Source organism: Ambystoma mexicanum, chromosome 10, assembly GCF_040938575.1.
Source record: "Ambystoma mexicanum isolate Mex_15411 chromosome 10, UKY_AmexF1_1, whole genome shotgun sequence".
Classification (NCBI taxonomy): Eukaryota; Metazoa; Chordata; class Amphibia; order Caudata; family Ambystomatidae; genus Ambystoma; species Ambystoma mexicanum.
In genome coordinates, this window is record NC_090932.1 from 1,141,562,535 (window position 1) to 1,141,580,768 (window position 18,234).

At 44.9% G+C, this 18,234-nt stretch overlaps 1 protein-coding gene across 1 annotated transcript in view; it reads right to left on the minus strand.

The window, feature by feature from the left end:
* Nucleotides 1-18,234, minus strand: part of LOC138493295 (histone H2A.V-like) — a 282,469-nt gene that overhangs the window by 176,317 nt on the left and 87,918 nt on the right. The window contains exon 2 of the mRNA XM_069620394.1: nucleotides 2,064-2,186. Coding sequence (XP_069476495.1) covers nucleotides 2,064-2,186 — 123 coding nt within the window. The remainder of the gene's footprint in view (nucleotides 1-2,063; nucleotides 2,187-18,234) is intronic.

Consider the following 18,234-nt stretch of genomic DNA (forward strand, 5'->3'; position numbering starts at 1 on the left):
TTTGCTTGAGTAGTGGGGACTTGTTCCTCATCCACCTTCCTGAACTGTGAGAGACCCTTGAAGAGACCCTATTTTGTCCATTGGCACAAGCGCGTGCATGTACTATTGAGCATAAGGCTCCTCTCTTCGTAAGGCTTGGACTGCCTCTTAGTTAGTTGTATTTCTGATGTCGAACTGGATCTAATGATTACTTGCACTGCCTGTTTTCCTCCCCATCTAGGTGGTCTACATATTTTGTGCGTTTAACTCCTTAAACCCCTCGGTCTTGTATATATATTGTATTGATTGTGATGTGTTGGTTTACTTCAGTATTATTGTGATTCTTTGCTATGGTCGATGTTGCAAAGGCCTTGTAATAAATGTGTCTATATTTTTAATATAACACCTGTCTGGAGTAATTTGTAAGTGTCCTTGCTTTGTGTGCTCATTGAGGTCTTTCAGTCACCCTTACCCCTCTTGAGACTTAGGGCCTCATCACAAGTTGGACGGTAACGCTGGCGGTATTACCACCGGCGGTATTAGCCCTACCGCCTAACCCCCCGGCGCTATTAGCGCCGGATCATGGGTTTGGCGGTAATGGAATTCCCCATTCCCCACTGAGCCCATTCGGGAATGCCCCATTCCCCATTGGTCTCAATGGGGAATGTTTGCGCTCTTACCGCCGGTGGATTTCCCGCCGGCAGTAATAGCGCAGATTTTCGGCGGATTTCCCCTCAGGTCAGAGCTGGGGAGAAATCCGCTGAGGTCCTGATTTGGCGGACCCTTAAATCCGGCGGTAATAGCGCGACCACCAGATTTAAGGGTTACTGCCAAACTCGTGGTGTGGCCCTTAGTCTGACCGCCGCCATCGCTACCCTGTTTGGTCTGGCTTGTCCAGAGGTTACCCTGTTCCAAGAAACTAGGCTGGCCTTCTGAACCTCTGCCCCTCCAGGTCAGAGTTCATAAATCCATCTTAACAAATTGGTGTACAGCTGTGGGATAGGACTGAAGGAATCCAGTGTGGCGCACAAGCAAAGGCAGTGAGGAGGGTGAGGTTCTCCATCCAAAGGTCAAGACACTCAGCCTTCACGCTTGGTTTCTGAGAGGCTGAGATACAAGGATTGGGACCCCACATGAGTGGAATGGAGATTTTGCTTTCGTTCAGAAGGCCAGCAACAAAGTCCTTGTACCGTTGCTGTTGGAACAAATTCTGCAGCTGGTGTAAAGAAAAGACTGTAGACCCTTTTCTATGCAAAACACCAGAAGTGTTATCCTTTTTACTATCTTTAGCCAATCTGGGGCTCCAGGTTGGAACTATTAAAGGCTATTTGGTGGCGCTATCCATCTTTAAGTGCTTGTCAGAAGAATGCTCACATTTCAGAATTCCACTGGTGACATAATTTCTAAAGGGGCTCACCAATGGGTTCCCCCATCTCCTTTCCAGGTTCCAGTTTGGGACCTTAATCTAGTTCTAAAATTCCTAATGTGTGCACCTTTTGAACCTTTACACTCATGTTGTTAACCTTTAAAATCATTCTATTGGTAGCTCTAACTTTAGCCCGTAGAGTGAGTGAGTTGCAGGCACTTTCGTCCAAGTCACCCTTTACTATCTTTCATAAGGATAGGCTTGTTCTAAGGGATAAACCTTCGTTTTTACCCAAGATTATTTCGGATTTCCACGTAGGACAGAAAATGTTTTACCTACTTTCTATATGCCACCTTATCCTAGTAAGGAGGAGGAGAGGTTTCATAGGTTGAACAGGGACGTCATTTCACCAAAATGCCCGGGGTAGCGGAAGTGACATCACATGACCTTTGACCTCTGATGACATCCCAGGACGTGATGTCATTTGACCCCGCCCCAAGTGACATCACGGGAAGTGATGTCACACAGCCTTTCACCCCTTGACAAAACAGGAAGTGGCATTACATAGCACTGTTCCTCAGTACACCAAGAAACATATGGTTATATCACAAATATGATACACATTTCATACAAGAACGGATCACCATTTGCAGCGTTAATATAAGTGTGCATAGGCCCACATTACCAAATTACTGTGAATGTAAGCACTTACACTTACATTGGCTTGCCTGCAGTTACGGTCATCTCGAGGTTCCGGACAAGGCAATAGAAGCAGCTCCTGATTGGTGCTGGTGTGCTCCGGCCGTCCTGCTGACAGTCCTGTGCCACAGGATGCAGAAACCTGGCATAGAAGAAAATGGCATCGCATGGTCATGGTGCACAATTACAATGCAAGATTTGCTTCCGCTGTTTCAATAAGTCCTACATTTGTATTTATTTCAGAAATGTCACATAGCACCAATCATGTTATTGTGCAACAACGTTAGACAACTATATTACATTTATTTCCCACTATTTCGAGTTGGTACACATAGACACTGGTTAAGTAATTAATTACACTTGATAGTGTAGCAGCCTCAGGTGCATTGGGAATAGGCCTTTTGTGCGCAAAGGTGTAGTGTGTGCACATCTGGATCCTAGGTGAGTAGTGGGGAGGTAGGGGATCATTGTAAACACTTAATGCACTGTGAGTGCATGCAGTTACAGTCTGGGCAAGATCCCGCTTGCTTCTCCATTTTGCGTTGGGGAAGGTTGCTCCTTCCTGTGGTCAAAATTGACATGACCTCGAGTCGCCAGACGTAGTGGAGCCGTGCCCGCCCCCAGGCAGGCATCATGGAGTTTGCATTGCAAGTTGCTGTGCACGCGAATCAGCCTGCCAGTGCCTTGTTGTATAATAAGCAGAGGTCGCAAAAAGATTACAGAGGTCGCAAGGAAATCGACAGAGGTCGCTCTTGCAACCTCTGGCGACCCCCAAATGACGACCCTGAGGTTGAACCCTCACAGAGCTTTAAGCTTCTATATAGCTACACTGTCAAAACTCTGCATTGATGATCAACTTTTCATTGGCAATACGGGCCACAAACTGGTTCAGGCTGTTACTTAACAGACCTTATCCAGGTGGAACATTCCGGCTATCTAAGAATGTTATAGACTGGCAGGGAAGGAACCTCCTGAAGGTTTAAGGGCCCATTCCACCAGGGCAAGATATTACTGCCTGGAGTCTTCCCTTGGTCAGGATGAGAGCTTTGGAAAAGCAGTCCTGCATTTGGTTCATGATAACCATTAAAACTAAATTCAACTCCCTCCACAAAATCAAACACTGCTTTGGAAGTCTATCAAGATGAGGAATACATGGGAGGACACAATCCATTCGAAGAACAAGTTATTTACCCCTAGTAACGTTCTTTCAACTGGCTGTTCCTCCCTCGTATTCCTCATCGCCCTCCCAACCTACCCCACAGCAGAATTCCCATGTTATTACAGCTTTCGTTCTTTCAAGGCTTAGTACGGTCATTCTCGTGATTAGGCTGGTATTTCTACTGTAATAAAAAACAGAACTGAAGCCAATGGGCTCTGTGCGTGCCATATATGCCTTCAAAAACATCATCCTCAAGACGGAGGCCCTCGAGGGACATTGAGTCGATGCCATCAACGCACATCGCCCTCTGCCGAAAAATGGTCCAAAGCAGCTGAAGCTGGATATCGAATATCAAAGATGAAGAATATGTGGGAGGAACATCCAGTCGAAAGAACGTTACCAGGGGTAAGCATCTTGTTCTTCTGATACATCATAAATTCACATGGGGCTATGCACCCAAATGTTTGTATGTAGAACCAGCTCTTTATAAGTCACCTGAACTTATTGTGGGGTTCCAATTTGATAGCCATAGGCCAATAATTCCATTTTCTAGAAAACTATTTTGCTGTACAACCACATGATGTTTGTTCTAATGGGTGTGTCAAAAACCAGAGGGTGTTTCACAGCTGAGTCCCCAGGGATCCCGTACTCAGGTGGCCGGTGGAAGTCCATCGCTTTTGGATCTCGATCCTGGGGGTGGACAAGCGAAGGAGGATCCCCTGGGTAGGGGGTCCTCGGGGAGTGGCGGAGAAGCACCCAATGGTGAGACATGGGCCCTCATTACGAGTCTGGCGGTAACCATGCCAGTATAACCAGCAGGTAGCCGCTGGACCCGTAATGATTTACCGGTGCCTGACTTGTTGGAATTACCAGGGCATTACAGCCCTGGCGGTCCGGTAACTCAGGCGCCGGTAAAATGTTGGTCCCCATTCCCGTGGAGTCCCATAGGACTCCACGGGAATGGGGACCACAGAAGCACCAGCACCGTTAATAACGTTGCCGGTGCTTCCGTGACAGTCTGCTGGCAGACCTGGCGGGCGGAATGGCACCCGCGTGCAGACTCGTAGTTTCCAGTCTGGAAACAACAGTGCCGGTAAGCTTACCGGCACCGTTGTTTCCGAACCGGCTAATTCTTAATCAGGGCCATGGTATCCCCTTTTTCCACAACCAATCTAACCCCTATCCCTGATTATTTTATGGGAAACTACAACTCCCATAATTCCTCCCCACTTCATCTTAACAACAGTACTGCTCCGAGAAAGATGAGGAATGAGGTCAGGACGATTACCTCCCCTGACTTGGATTGGCCCTGTCCCTGTAATGAGGCCAGGCAGGGGCAGGCATGCAGCTTTACCAATGCACACCTGCCACTTATTAACACTCCCTGTGAACATAAAAGGTGGCGCACACAAGCACACTATGAGCGAGGCTGGGTAGGAGAAGGAACAGCTCTTCTGTGGCTGATGCAAACCAGGCTGATCAGAAGTTGAAAGGATCAAGAGATAGCCAGGCGAGATTTCAAAGTTTTCGGTAAGCCATGAGTATTCCACGAGCAAAGCCGAGTGAGCGGAGGAAAGAAACCTTCAAGGTGCCAGACACCGGCCTGCGACCCTCCCGGGTGAACAGCAGAGTTGGGGATGAGCAGAGAAGGCGTTGGTAACGACCTTGAGCTGCAGGAAAAAGATGAAAGAAATCCAACAGGGCCGGTGAGTTATCACAGGCAACAAAAGTCTGGTTGATGTTAAAGGGAAAGTGACTGTAATTTGAAAGTTGAAGGTTGCGCATGTGCCGAGAAAACATGAATGAAGAGAACAATTGTTGAAAGGAAAGGATATAAATTAACAGAGTGGTCCTGGGAGGTGAAGGCGCATATTCAAAAGCCTCTGTGAAATGTTATGAATTTTAAAAGATATTGCAGCAGAGATCAAAGGAAAGAAAGTAACCGCGATAAGGAAAGAAAGTTGAATAAGAGGAAAGTGAAATATGTGAACTGTGAATATGCCAAGAGGGCAAAATTATATGAATGTTGGAAAAGGACAAGAACGTAAGCTGAAGACAATAAGAACTTCAAGTACCAAGAGGCATTGGTTCTGCAGAAGAAGATTGTGAATTGAAGGATTGTTGAGAAAGAGGTTGAAGTGGTCATGCAGAGGTCGATGTGAATTCCTTGCAGTTTCGAAAGTCTTTGACAATCAAAAAGATACTTTAGATTAAACACAGGGAAGGGAACACCACGAAGGAAAGACAGTCTCAATGCCGGCAGAGGGAAGCCTGTGCAGAACTCAGATATATGAGAAATTAAGAAACTGAATGTGACCTAGATATTGATGGCAAGGCGGGCAAAGTCTTAAGAAGTGATTGAACTACTAGAAGTTGAAAGCCTAAGATTGAACTGTTGAACTGTACCAGTAAGACAAAGAGTGCAAGACTGATAGAGTTGTGCCATCCACCTACCGTGTTTTTTAAGAAACTCTCTAGACCCCGTGGGGTTGAACTAGGGCAAGGGAGTTGGCACTGAAGCCTTTCTGACATTTCTTTTTGAGGCACTATTTTCCTTTTGTATTCCCTTAACATATGTGTTATCTTGAGAAGGAGGGCAAGGTTGGGTTTTCTTAGTATAGGCCTTTTTATTTTGACCAGACTGACTTGGACGTATTTGTTATTTGTTTAGTGGTCGAGATTACTCCAATTTTAGAGTTAGGGCCAGTGAGGAATTCTACAAACCCAACTAAAACTTTAAATAAAGGTTTTCAAAGCTTGTATCCATTGTGTCTGTGCCTACTGTTTGATACCATACCTTCCTCACAGGTGGGATCGACAAAACGTTGAGGCTGTAAAAAGGGTGGGATAGAATATGTTGTGATGAATCTGATGATGTAATCACTCCTTTCTCTATTATAGCCTCTCCCCATGTGACCAGCGGATGGCAGCCGCTACCTGATCCTGACCCTGGGGTCGGCTTTATGAGGGACGACCACCTTGGGGGAAGCAACCGTCAGGGGGATGACACAGCATCATAGGAGAAAGTCACATACTCCCGGTTATCTCCCTTTTAGGGAAGTTCTCTTCATTCCTCATGCCCTGATGGAAAATGTTATCAATCTACCTCAACCACTTCCTAGGTCTAGTTCAAGTATTCCTTAACATCACACAAGGAACAGCATTGTAACAAGTGAGACGAGAAAGAGGGATGGAACAATGAAGATGACTAAGACCGGTAAACCAACACAGTGGTCTAGTCTTTGGAAGTTGTTCAATCATTCTGGGAAACTTAAATTTACCACAGCTGACAGACAGGAGGGAGAGCTGCAGGAGGGAGAGCTGCAGAGGAGTTATGATGCAACCGATGCTGACACCGGTTAGAACGCTGAGAGAAAGCATGGCGTGAGAAGCAGTCTGAGTGTGAATCCAGACAGTGGAAAGAGAAGCAAGAATGCAGAAAGCCTGCCACCTGAGAATGCAAGACAGAGGCAACAGAGCACAGTAGAGAAGGACACTGCGAAGGTGCAGCGGCTAACGGGACACGCGCCGAGTCAGCAAATTGAAAGGAACCGAAGCAGAGAAATGGGAGAGGCACTTAAAATACCCGGTAAGCCCAGGGAACATGAACGGGTTGCCTGAAGGTGTGTGCCGTTTCATGAAAGTAACGCAATATGTGCAAAGTGAAGCCTGTGAAGAGATTAACATATTCGTAATCCATGCTACGAATGGGTTGCTGAACCCATATTGAAGGAGTGAAAACAAAAGTAAATACGATTGGTCTTGGAAAAGGGGCAGAGACCCAATGTGAGAAGAAGCACATTTTGAAACAAACTTTAGGAAACTGTCAGGTTGGGCCATGAGAGGAACAGCAATATTTGTTTCAGAGTGTGGGGTTTATTAAAAGGAGAGTTGTATTATTGGTTCAGGTCTTAACTAGCTGGCTGTTAGAAAGAGGATTGCCCAAACCATCATGGCTGAAAGAGTAAGAAGCTGATTGGTGAATATTAACAGGACAGCTGATTGGAGGACAATTGTAACTTTGAACCTGTTTGTGTGTTCCCAACTGCCTTTCATTGTCTAACCTTGAACAAAAGGTCCTGGGTTTAAGTACCTCTTGTTTTTAAGGCCTTTATTATCTGGGAATGCAGTGAAAACTTCCAAGAAGAACCACTCTGTGCGCAGAGAAGTCAGCGTGGGACAGACATGCTGTTTACTCTTGGTGTGAGCGCAGCGTTACTAAAGTCAAGTTGAAAGAGACAACATTGAAATTAATATGGAACTATACATAGCGTTTACCTTGTTTATGAGGTTGTTTAGTTTAGGTATTTCGTTAGGAACACAAGATTTAATTGTGCTCAACGTTTCTCCTGAGAGATATGAAGTTAGAACTGTGACGGTTCAAGATTCTGTTGTGCGTGACCACAACATTTCTACATCACGCTTCTTATTAGACAGTGCGCATGACTGTTGTGTGCTTTCCCGAGCTTAGAGACATAGTTTACTTCGCACACATGCTTTATGAGTTAGCTAATCACCCGGAATGCTACAGAGGGACTTGCCTGGAAGAGACAGAGCTTAACTTAGCATGCGCACGTGAGGATAGCGTCCTCGTATTTACTTGTCATACAAAGAATCCATGTGCATAGTGCACAATTTATTTGATTTGAGAAACAAGACACAGATAGCGCAGGAGAATTTATCAGTTCAACTATTTACAGAAAGAAAAAACACATTACAGTAATGATTCAGAGAACAGTGTCAGCATGATACTTAATATGCCATTAGACTATGCTACAAAGTAAAAGTCTTCCAAAAGAAACCATTGGATATTAGAATTCCTCTCAGCTCTTCAAGGAGGAAATACAGGTATATATTTTAACATCGGGTTTTAAGGGAAGGGTCTGGGTTTTAGAGGGGGAGTAATTTGTTTTCATTTTCTCACCTTCTGCAGATTTTCAGCTATTAGCAGCCTAGTTGAACACTGAAGTCTGTTCTTTTGATTTTATCCACTTCCCCTTTCCCACAGAGGTATTTTGACTTCTGCTGTAAACTAGATCAGTAGTTGCCTCAACGCTTCAGAGGCTCTGTGGGGTTCAACAGCTTCTGGGGATGAGGTAACCAGGCTTGACAGACAAGGACTGATAAACAAACATTGTGCAAATATCATTTCATAGATAAAAGGAAAAGTAAGGGCATACATGTCCTGGTAGGAGAGTATACCAAGCAAAGCTAAGTGCTCAAAAGTAATTGCATAAAAGTCCTGGCAGAAGAGTATACCAGGCAAAGTCAAGTGTGTGTAATATGTTACAGTAAGAGGAGGACCTCAAGGAAGGTCTGTGCCTTTGAGCATTTGAATTGTTGTAAATGTGAAAAAGTCTGGGACCCATATCCAAATTCTAGTACAATGAAAGGAGAATCCCAAGGAGGACACATGCCCTTAGGATTGTGAACTATCTTGAATGTGAAGAGAAATCTGGGGAAGTGAGCCATTTCCCCGAGAACTTTGAACATACCAAGAGGAGGGAGCTATCTTTTGGGTTACAAAAAATGTGGTTATTCTTTGTTTGAACTTTTCATATTGGTAAAAAGAAATCGGGCGAAGGGAGCCATTTCCTGGAACTGTGAGCATTGTCCACTTATGACTTTTTGGTTGGATTTATACCTTTGTGTTGGATTTGAACATTTGTGCACTTTAAAAACCAGAGACAATATCCTTTGCACCTTAGAGTTCGTTTTAGAGTGTGAGGGACAGCATAGGATTTTGGACGCAGGACATATTTTTGCATTGGATATCTTGACAAAGGACAGACCCCTTTGTTTTTTTGGTTGAGGTAGGCAAATACCTCCTAGATTCGGGCAAGTGAGGCATTTTCCAACCCCATTTTGATTTAATAAAAGTTTATAAGCACAAATTATCCTCACTATGTATAGACACTTTCATACTGCTGGGACAAGGCTGACGATGAACAGACAAGGCCCTGAGTTTCTTAGTCACAGCATTGTCCTTATCTACAGTGGCTACATGGAAATGACTAAACTCTGCCGCAAATTTTGCAGATTTTCAGGCTTTCTTCTGATATAGATATGTTTTCTTTAGAGACATATGGTAGCTTGTTAGCCAGATGGTCGTGGTTGAAAGATCCTGAAAAAATCTGCTGATGAATTGTCCGATTCCAGCATATGATTATGGATAAAATATTTCTCTTTTCACTCAATCGATTGATGACATTCTCTGTTCGAACTTTTACTGGCCAATTTTTCTTTGTCATGTTTCTTGAGTTTCCTTTCATGTTGCTTAGTACCTGATCAAACCATCTGTAACCTTCCATTAACAAGGGTTTAAGGGTGTAGCAGGTGCAAATAAGTTTGTGTTCCTTACTAATTGCTCTTTTAGGGTACTGAGAGGTTTTTCAGGGGAGTTGTTATTGTATGCCATAAGTAAGGATCTAAAGTGGTTTTCCAGAAGGTCTTAGCCAAACCCTAGTTTGCTTCATCCCTGGGTTAGTTTTCAACAGCCATACATTCGATAGACTCTGGTATTGGTGGTCTGACAATGGCATTGGCATATGTATGGTCTTACTCAGTGGGAAAAGATAGTGTAAATGACATCCAGTATAAGCCAGCTAATGTGTGTGGCCTTTAAAATCCAAGGGGAGAATCCAAGGTTGTCCATGATTTGAATGAACAAGGCAACGTAGTTGTCAGGACAATCAAACCTGATGGTAAGGTCACCCAACACCAGTATCCTGTTAGCATTAGACTGGACATCAGCTGGTAAGTCCAATCATTCTGTCAGTAGGTTAGTGGTAGCACCTCGTGGGCAATAAACAAATATTATGGTATTGGACATTTGTTAGTCAGGATAACATTTACCAAAAGGTGTGTGTGTACCCTGCAGACAACATCATTGGCCTGAATTTCAAATGTGAAATTAGTGCTACCCCTCCACCTTCTTTATTAGAGGCAATCAATAGAATGTGGTAATCCACTGAGATCATAGAGTTCACAACTGTGGTGTAGTTTTCTGTGAACCAGGTTTGTGTAAGTCACAATATGTCCAACATGAATTCTGTTGTATTCTTTAAGCTAATACTTTACTGTAAGCAGATGGTTATACGTTGCAGGCATTTGCATGGAACGTATGAAGATTGAGGATCAAGTGTGGGAAGTGACAGGGAACGACAGCTGAGACTATGAAGAGAGCAGGCAGCTGGGCTTTTTTTAACCAATAAAGAAGACAAATACCTATCTTGTACGTTTGCTTTTGACACCACATATTGCACATGAGGAGGGCTCATCCCTGTGGTTAAAACTAGTGACTGCGACAGTGAACAGAGCAGGAAGAGCAACAAGTTCAATATGTAAATTGATGATTCAAGCAGCAAGCCAAATAAGGTACGAACATAGCTACAAACGTACATATTAAAAAAGCTATTCATGCCATGGGGGTGGGGGGAAGAGTATTTCCTTTGCCAGAGCACAAGCGTCAACCACTAATTTGGCGCATGCAAAGCTTACCAGCAAGGTCTCATTGCAATGCATATGCAGTTAAAGAAAAGAATATAGAGCCAGAGGGACGTTGTCGTAACATAAATCCAAATCGAGCATGGCCGACGAATGTGGCGTTGTCCCTACAGAAACACAGACATAGACAAATGAAGCACAACACTTGGTCAAGTTTGGAAAGATTGACATAGACAAGACATTAATACTATAAGTCATGTTGAAAATACACAAATAAAACACACAGTATATAGTGCAGGCACTTAGAATTCGCCCTCCAGATTGTTTCTTACTAAACCCAGGGAGCTAACAAACCCCTGGGCGGAATGGAAAGAACACTGGGTACATTATTTGGGAGAGGTAGAACATGAAGGGATGACTCTAGAAAAAACAGAAACTACTACTGCATGCGCCAGGCCAGGATGGCCAAATGCAATTCAGAGAACGTCTGCCTATTACGACAGAAGAAGCAGGGCGAGGTGATGTGTACATATGTGATTTGGCCTTGAAACGATTGAACCGGTATTTATCTATCTATATGGAATTTGTAAATCGTACCTATCACCAGTGGCGCTAGCATGGAGAAGGAGGACAATGAACGGAAAACAAGTCAACAAAATAGATAAGCTTTTAACTTCGTTTTAAAGAGCTTGAAGTCAGAAATGGTCCTTAGTGATAGCGGAATTGTGTTGCATAACTTGGGCCCTACCACCGATAAGGCCCGACTGCCACATCGTGCAAGTCGATGCCGAGGAAGGAACAAGTTACTTACCTGTAATGATTTTCAAAATACACCATTGAAGACATGCGCCAAAATAAATGTCATCATCTCCATTTATTAGTCATGTAAGTGGTGTCCTTTCAGATGACACGTGTTTCGGGTTGGAGTCTTTTTTAAATCAGGGCATAATCATTCATCCTTAATGGGTTAGGTATTTCCGGTATTGATAGTGGGTTAAATCCCAGCTGTATAAGCAAAGTGAAGTCCTCCGCGTCGGCTCTGTGTGTGTTGCTTCACTTGGATCGCAAGGTTCAACAATGCAATGCACTCACCCCTGGCACTGACTCACCTCAAACAGGTTGCGTAGCATCGCTTTGTAGACCCAGGACTCCTCCCTGGAATCCCTGTCGATGCGGTAGAACCACGTGAAGGTATGGGTGGACCTTCATATAGCAGCCCTGCAGATGTCGAGCAGCGGAACACCAGCGAGAGACGCTGTTGTTGCTGCGATGGCTCTGGCAGAATGGGCACTCGGCCGGCCTGGAAGAGGTCTGTAAGCCAGACTATGAAAGTGCATGATACAGCGTAGAGCCACCTGGATATGAAAGCCTTAGAAAGGGCCCTCCCGTGATTCACAGGTCCAAAATTCACGAAGAGTTGAGATGTCTTCTGTAAGTCCTTTGTGTGTGTCACATAAAACATCAAGGCACGAGCAACGTACAGCGAATGCAAAGTCCTTTCTGCCAGCGTAGAAGGTTAATGGAAGAAGAGTGGCAGAACCAAAGGCTTGTTGAGATGGAATTGAGAAGAAATCTTTGGCATGAAGGTGCGGTGGGTCAACAACACAACCCTCGAAGTGTGGAAAAACAACTACGGCTGCTTGCAAGAGAGTGCCTGGATCTCCCCGACCCGCCTGGCCGAGGTGATGGCCACTAAGAGCATGGCCTTCCACGAGAGAAACCTCAAAGGGGCCTGATGTATTGGTCCAAATGAATCCACCATGAGCTTAGTCAAAACCATTATAGAATCAATTGAGGAACCTTTAGACAACGGACACTTCTCAGGCTGGACCTCAGCGCCCTTCTGTGTGTTGGAAAAATGATGATGATACTGTTTGTCGCATGGATTAGGTAACAACGGAGAAAACGTGGTTCCTCCACTCCGTTTTGTAAACTAGTAGTAAAGGTATTGTTACAATTTCTTCCTTCATGCGCCTAAAAACCAAAGAAGAAACTCCACTCAGTAGGAATGTATTTATTAAAGTTGTGTATTAATATAAACGGTCTGCCCTTTATGATGACATGTGTTTCGACGGACTTGGCCGTCTTTTTCAAATCAGGGCTGAGTTATAATGCAAATTAAATTCGAATAATAAAAAACATATCCATTTTTTAAGCATGGTACCATCATTGCAAAGAAAAAAATATCAAATAAAACACAGACATCAGGGGAGGGGGATTGGAAGGATTGGTTCGGATAGAAAATAAGTCATGAAGCATTAAGCGCAATGTAAGAATGTAAAACATCACCATAATGAGAAACAATTGACAACTGGGACAAAGGAAAAAGGAACAAAGAAAAGGGAAAACAAAGAAAAATTATTGTGAGTTCATTTGTCTATTGGGTATTCATTTGAGAAATTAAAAACAAATACTGGATAGTCTGAAATGTAGAACAAAAAGGGGATTTGTCTTACCCAATGGTATGGTTTTTAATACAGAACTCAGCTTTTCAGCAGGTCATACAAATCATGGGCTCAATCCCAACTTGCCAAGTAAACTTGAAGTAATTAGTGCTGAACTCACTAGACTGGTTTGGCATATATATTTAGATCGAGGTGCTAATCTTTTCTTAATCAAACTATTTGGTTTAAACTTGCCCATGTTTGACTAAAAAGTCGTGAATTTTACAGCATCTAAAGTTTGTGCATGTGCCAATACGTGGGTCACAAGGCTAAGCGAGAATTGTGCATTTTAACAAGTGAACTTGCTGTCTCATTATATTGTTAAATAAGTAATTGGTAAATGTAATTACTTTAATTGCTCTGTTTCTCGTGCGGGCTACGATTGCAGGCATCCTGTGTCTTACCTCTGTATTTTCAACAGCAGCTCTGTGCAAATCTGTCCGCGTTCATGTGCGGAGGGAAAATGGAAACCTTAACTGTTGTTAGTGCAGTCGCTACAGCGACCAAGATGGTCCCTCTACAGTTTCTATTGCGGGCGCCATCTTTTGGGCTTGGGAAACATAGAAAGTACTAGTTTCCCCCATGTAAGCCCGTTCTATAAAGTGATGCAGAATCTGTGTAGTTCCTGTTATGTGTCATGTTGTCTAATGATATGGACATACATTTCTGAACCTATTTATGTTAGCGGCATGATAAAATACTAAAAAACAGAAATAGGGAGTGCATGGGTTTGTCCCTGATTTCGCATCGTGGCGTCGGCCGTTAGCATGGTAACCAATGGTGTAGTTGATCAGTTAAAGAGTGCTAATCACTGCTAAACACTGGGTAGAAATGCCCATTATGTAATTGAGCATTCAGAGTATTTCCATCTGAAAGAAAATGTGTGCCAATTTTCCATATATTACAGAGATACAGGACTATAAGGATTTATATTTTACTATCTAATGGAACCTTGGATTGTTGCCACAACAACCAATGAGATTATTTGTTACGTACGCAGTTACACATCAATACAAGAGGCTACGTCCAATATAGATTAAATAATTGAACATTTGTTTTTTGTTCTAGTGAGATATCAATTTCCAAGGTCATGTGCTTAGATGGTGTTATTTAAACTTGGTACCGTTGTTTAGAATGGAATATAAATCAAATACATGTTGAAAATATAATTCGTGTTGTTTCTGCTTTGGGCCGTTGGTTAAAATAAGAGGTAAATCAAATATATATTGGACTTATAGTTCGTAAATGACATATAGTTCATAACCATTCCAAACTTTCTTGTTTCATAGGAAGGAAGACATCTCATTGTCTGAGTTGAGACCTCTTTCTACTGTTCGAAAGCGGCATATTAATTTCGCTTCCTCTTGTCTTAATTTCAACTCTTGGTCTCCACCTCTAGGTCCAAGGGTTACTTTCTTTAGACCCAAATATTTAATGTCTTTTTTACTGTTAAGCTGATGTTTTCTTTGCCATTGAGCTGCCAGTGGTAAATTTACATTTTGACTTCCGATAGTCGACATATGTTCCCGAATTCTTATTCTCATCTCTCTAACAGTGCTTCCAATATACATTTTCTTACATTGACAAATTATTGCATAAACTAAAAATTTCGTTTTGCAATTTATGAAGTCAGTAATTTTGTACTTGGTGCCAAAAGAATCTTCAAATACATCTGTATTGTCCATTGCATATTGACACATCGCACATGAGCTGCATTTTCGAAAGCCCGTGGACAATACAGATGTATTTGAAGATTCTTTTAGCACCAAGTACAAAATTACTGACTTCATAAATTACAAAACTAAATTTGTAGTTTACGCAATAATTTGCCCATGGGTTTTCGAAAATGCATATTAGTCAAAACCATGTTGAGCTCCCAAGCTGAAGCAGAAGGCTTCACCAGTGAAAATGTCCTGAAGAGGCCTTTGAGGGACTCCTTGACAAGCCTGTAAGCCCACAGGGATGGCTTACCTGGCACCCTGGTGTAATGGGATATAGCAGCCAGGTACACCTTGATTGAGGCGTGAGCCAGGCCTGTCTTGGCCATGGAAAGCAGATACGGAAGGAGCTGCCACTTCCAGCAGCGTAATCTCCTGAGTCGTGCACCACACTAAAAAGTGTTTCCACTTGTGGCTGTAGCACGACAAGTAGAGGAAACCCTGGCCTTGGCCAGGATCTTCTTGCATTTCAGCAATGCGGCAGGGAATAATGCCCAAACTGTAGGGCTGCAAGAGCCAGGCCGTGAGGCTCAATGAAGCTGGAATGTGGTGAAGTATTGTTCCGTTTTCTCTGGAGAGAAGATCAGATGTGGAGGTAGCAGGATGGATGGAGCCACTGACAGAGCATGCCTGGGTACATCTGCAGTGGCAACGCCGTAGCAATGAGTATCATCCTGCAATGACCTTGTCTGAGTATGTTGATCACTCCTGGCAGGAGAGGGATCAGAGGAAAGGCATACAGGAAGTGCCCCTCCCAAGGGAACGAGAAGGCGTCCCCCAGGTCCCTCGGCTGAGGGAGCCTGCTGGCGAACCTCTGCACTTGGAGTTGGCTGCCGTCACAAAGAGGTCCATTCAGGGTTTGCCCCACTTGCTGAAGAGAAAGGACACATGATACTGATGGAGCTCCCGCTCGTGGCAAGACCGCAGCGCCCTGCTGAGAGAGTCTGTGATGGTTTCTTGGTGCCTGCCAGGTGAAATGGGATGAGGAACATGTCCTGATGAATGGCCCAGTACCACAAGGACTGAGCATCCAGGTAGAGCACCGGGGAGCGCGTCCCACCCTGCTTCTGGATGTAGAACATGGTGGTGGTGTTGTCTGTGAAGATCCTCACCATCTACCCCCGCAGTTGAGGCAGGAATGACTTGCGGGCCCAGAAGACTGCCCGGTGTTCCAGGACATTGATGTGAATGTCCTTTTACTCCGGGAGCCAGAGGCCTCTGGTGTGCGGCTGTCCCGTGTGGGTCCCCCAACCTTCCAGAGAGGCATCTGTGGTGGCCGTTGCTCGTTACGGTGGGATATGAAAAGGAGCTCCTTGCGTCAGATGTGGGTGCACTCTCCACCATCGTAGAGCTTGCCGGAACTCCTGTTTGAGGGTGATCGTGTCCATCAAGTATCCTGTGACTTGCAGCGACTGAACATCTAGGAACTATTAAAGAGGCCTCCTCTGGAGCCTGCAGAATGGAACAAGGTGGATGCAGGAGGACATTATGCCCAACGGTGACTTGGTGGCTCAAACCATCACAGATTGAGCCCAACGACAGGCGCTATAACTTCCCCAGGGTGGTGGTCACCCTCTCCTCCGAGGGGGTAGCCGGGCATGTGACCATGTTGAGACAGGCATGCAGGAACAGAGCTTTCTGCAATGGCTCCAGGCAGGACTTTAGACAGTTGATGGAGAATCCGAGCTCCGTGAAAAGGCGAATGGTCTCCGCAGTGTGCTGGATTGCCAGCGCGTGAGAGCGGGAGCTGATGAGCCACTTGTCCAGACAAGGGTAGACGTGGGTGCCTTTGAGGCGTAGATACACTGCCACTGGAGCCAAGAACTTTGTGAACACCCTCAGCGCTGCGCTAACTTCAGGCCGAAGGGCAGGACCTTGAACTGGTAGTGCCAACACAGGACCATAAACTGCAGGTACTTTCAATGTTTTGGATGAATGGGAACGTGAAAGTAGGCATACTCCAGATCCAAGTTCGCCAGGAAATCCCCTTTCTCCAGCTGGTCGAGCATGTGCTGCAACGTGACCATCCTCAACTTTTGGGATTTCAAATACTTGTTAAGGCACTTTAAGTCTAGGATTGGCTGACATCTCGTGACATATTCCATACCAGAATGTATCTAGAGTATACTCCAGAGCCCTGGAGGCACTGAGGGACGGGCTCTATCACCCCTTTCGTAACATGGCCTGAACCTCCTGCAGAATTTGGGTCATGTGTATTTCTTGATGCACCACAGGAGGAATGTGTGGACACCTGTGTTGGAATTCCAGGGTGTGCCCCTGATGAAAAACATCCAGCAGCCATTTGTCCATGGTGATGGTCTTCCACTTGATGACAAAAATCACAAGCTGACCACCCACCGGGGTGTGAAAGTGGGCGCCTGGATCCATGGCCAGTTCAGGCCTGCATGGGTGTCTGAGTCCTGGCATGTGGGCGACGACGATGCTGTCCTCCACTGCGGAAGGCTTGGGAGCGCCCCCTGTAGGCTTCCTGGGTGTTATTGCAGGAGGGTTGGCGATAGGGTGCAGAGTATCCCTTCGAGGGTCTGCCTGACTTCCCTCTTGAGGAATGAAAGTATGATGCTCTCCTCTGTCTCAAGAGAAGGTGCTGTCTCTGTGGCAGTCTTAATTGATGGGAGCGTCTGGACCACAGCCTTTCCAAACAAAATGTCCCCATTGAAAGGCATGTCCACCAGCTTGGACTGTACATGCGTCCTTAAATCCATAGCCTTCATCCAACCTTGGCGCCCAAGGGCCACCCCATTGCCCATCTGGCGGAAGCCAGAGTCTGCAATATCCAATGCCGGGACGTACAGCTAAGTACTGTTGACTGTTGTGTGGTGCTTTTCAGTTTGGATTCTTTGGCGCTGCACTGAGCGGCGTTGTCGGCAGTATCCCTGGAGGATTGTTATCACTGCGACACCTGAGTGCTTCTAGCCCTTTAAGAAAAAAGGACTTTTTCTGTTTGGTGGCCCCGCCTCTGGATCTCTGTCACTCCCATCTACTTCCTATCAGCTCTATTTATACCCATGAAGCAGCGCACCCGCGCAAGCACCGGGAAGTACCGCTAAGTACTGTTGACTGTTGCGTGGTGCTTTTCAGTTTGGATTCTTTGGCGCTGCACTGAGCGGCATTGTCGGCAGTATCCCTGCAGGATTGTTATCACTGCGACACCTGAGTGCTTCTAGCCCTTTAAGAACAAAGGTGATCTTGTGAACAGAATTGAACTGGACTGAATGTTTGTGCTTTCTTTATTTCACTCGAAGTTGAGTTGCTAAGTCCTTTTTTTGTTTTTGTGTTTTCCAAGAACTTTTTCTGTTTGGTGGCCCCGCCTCTGGGTCCCTGTCACTCCCATCTACTTCCTATCAGCTCTATTTATACCCATGAAGCAGCGCACCCGCGCGCGCACCGGGAAGTACCGCTAAG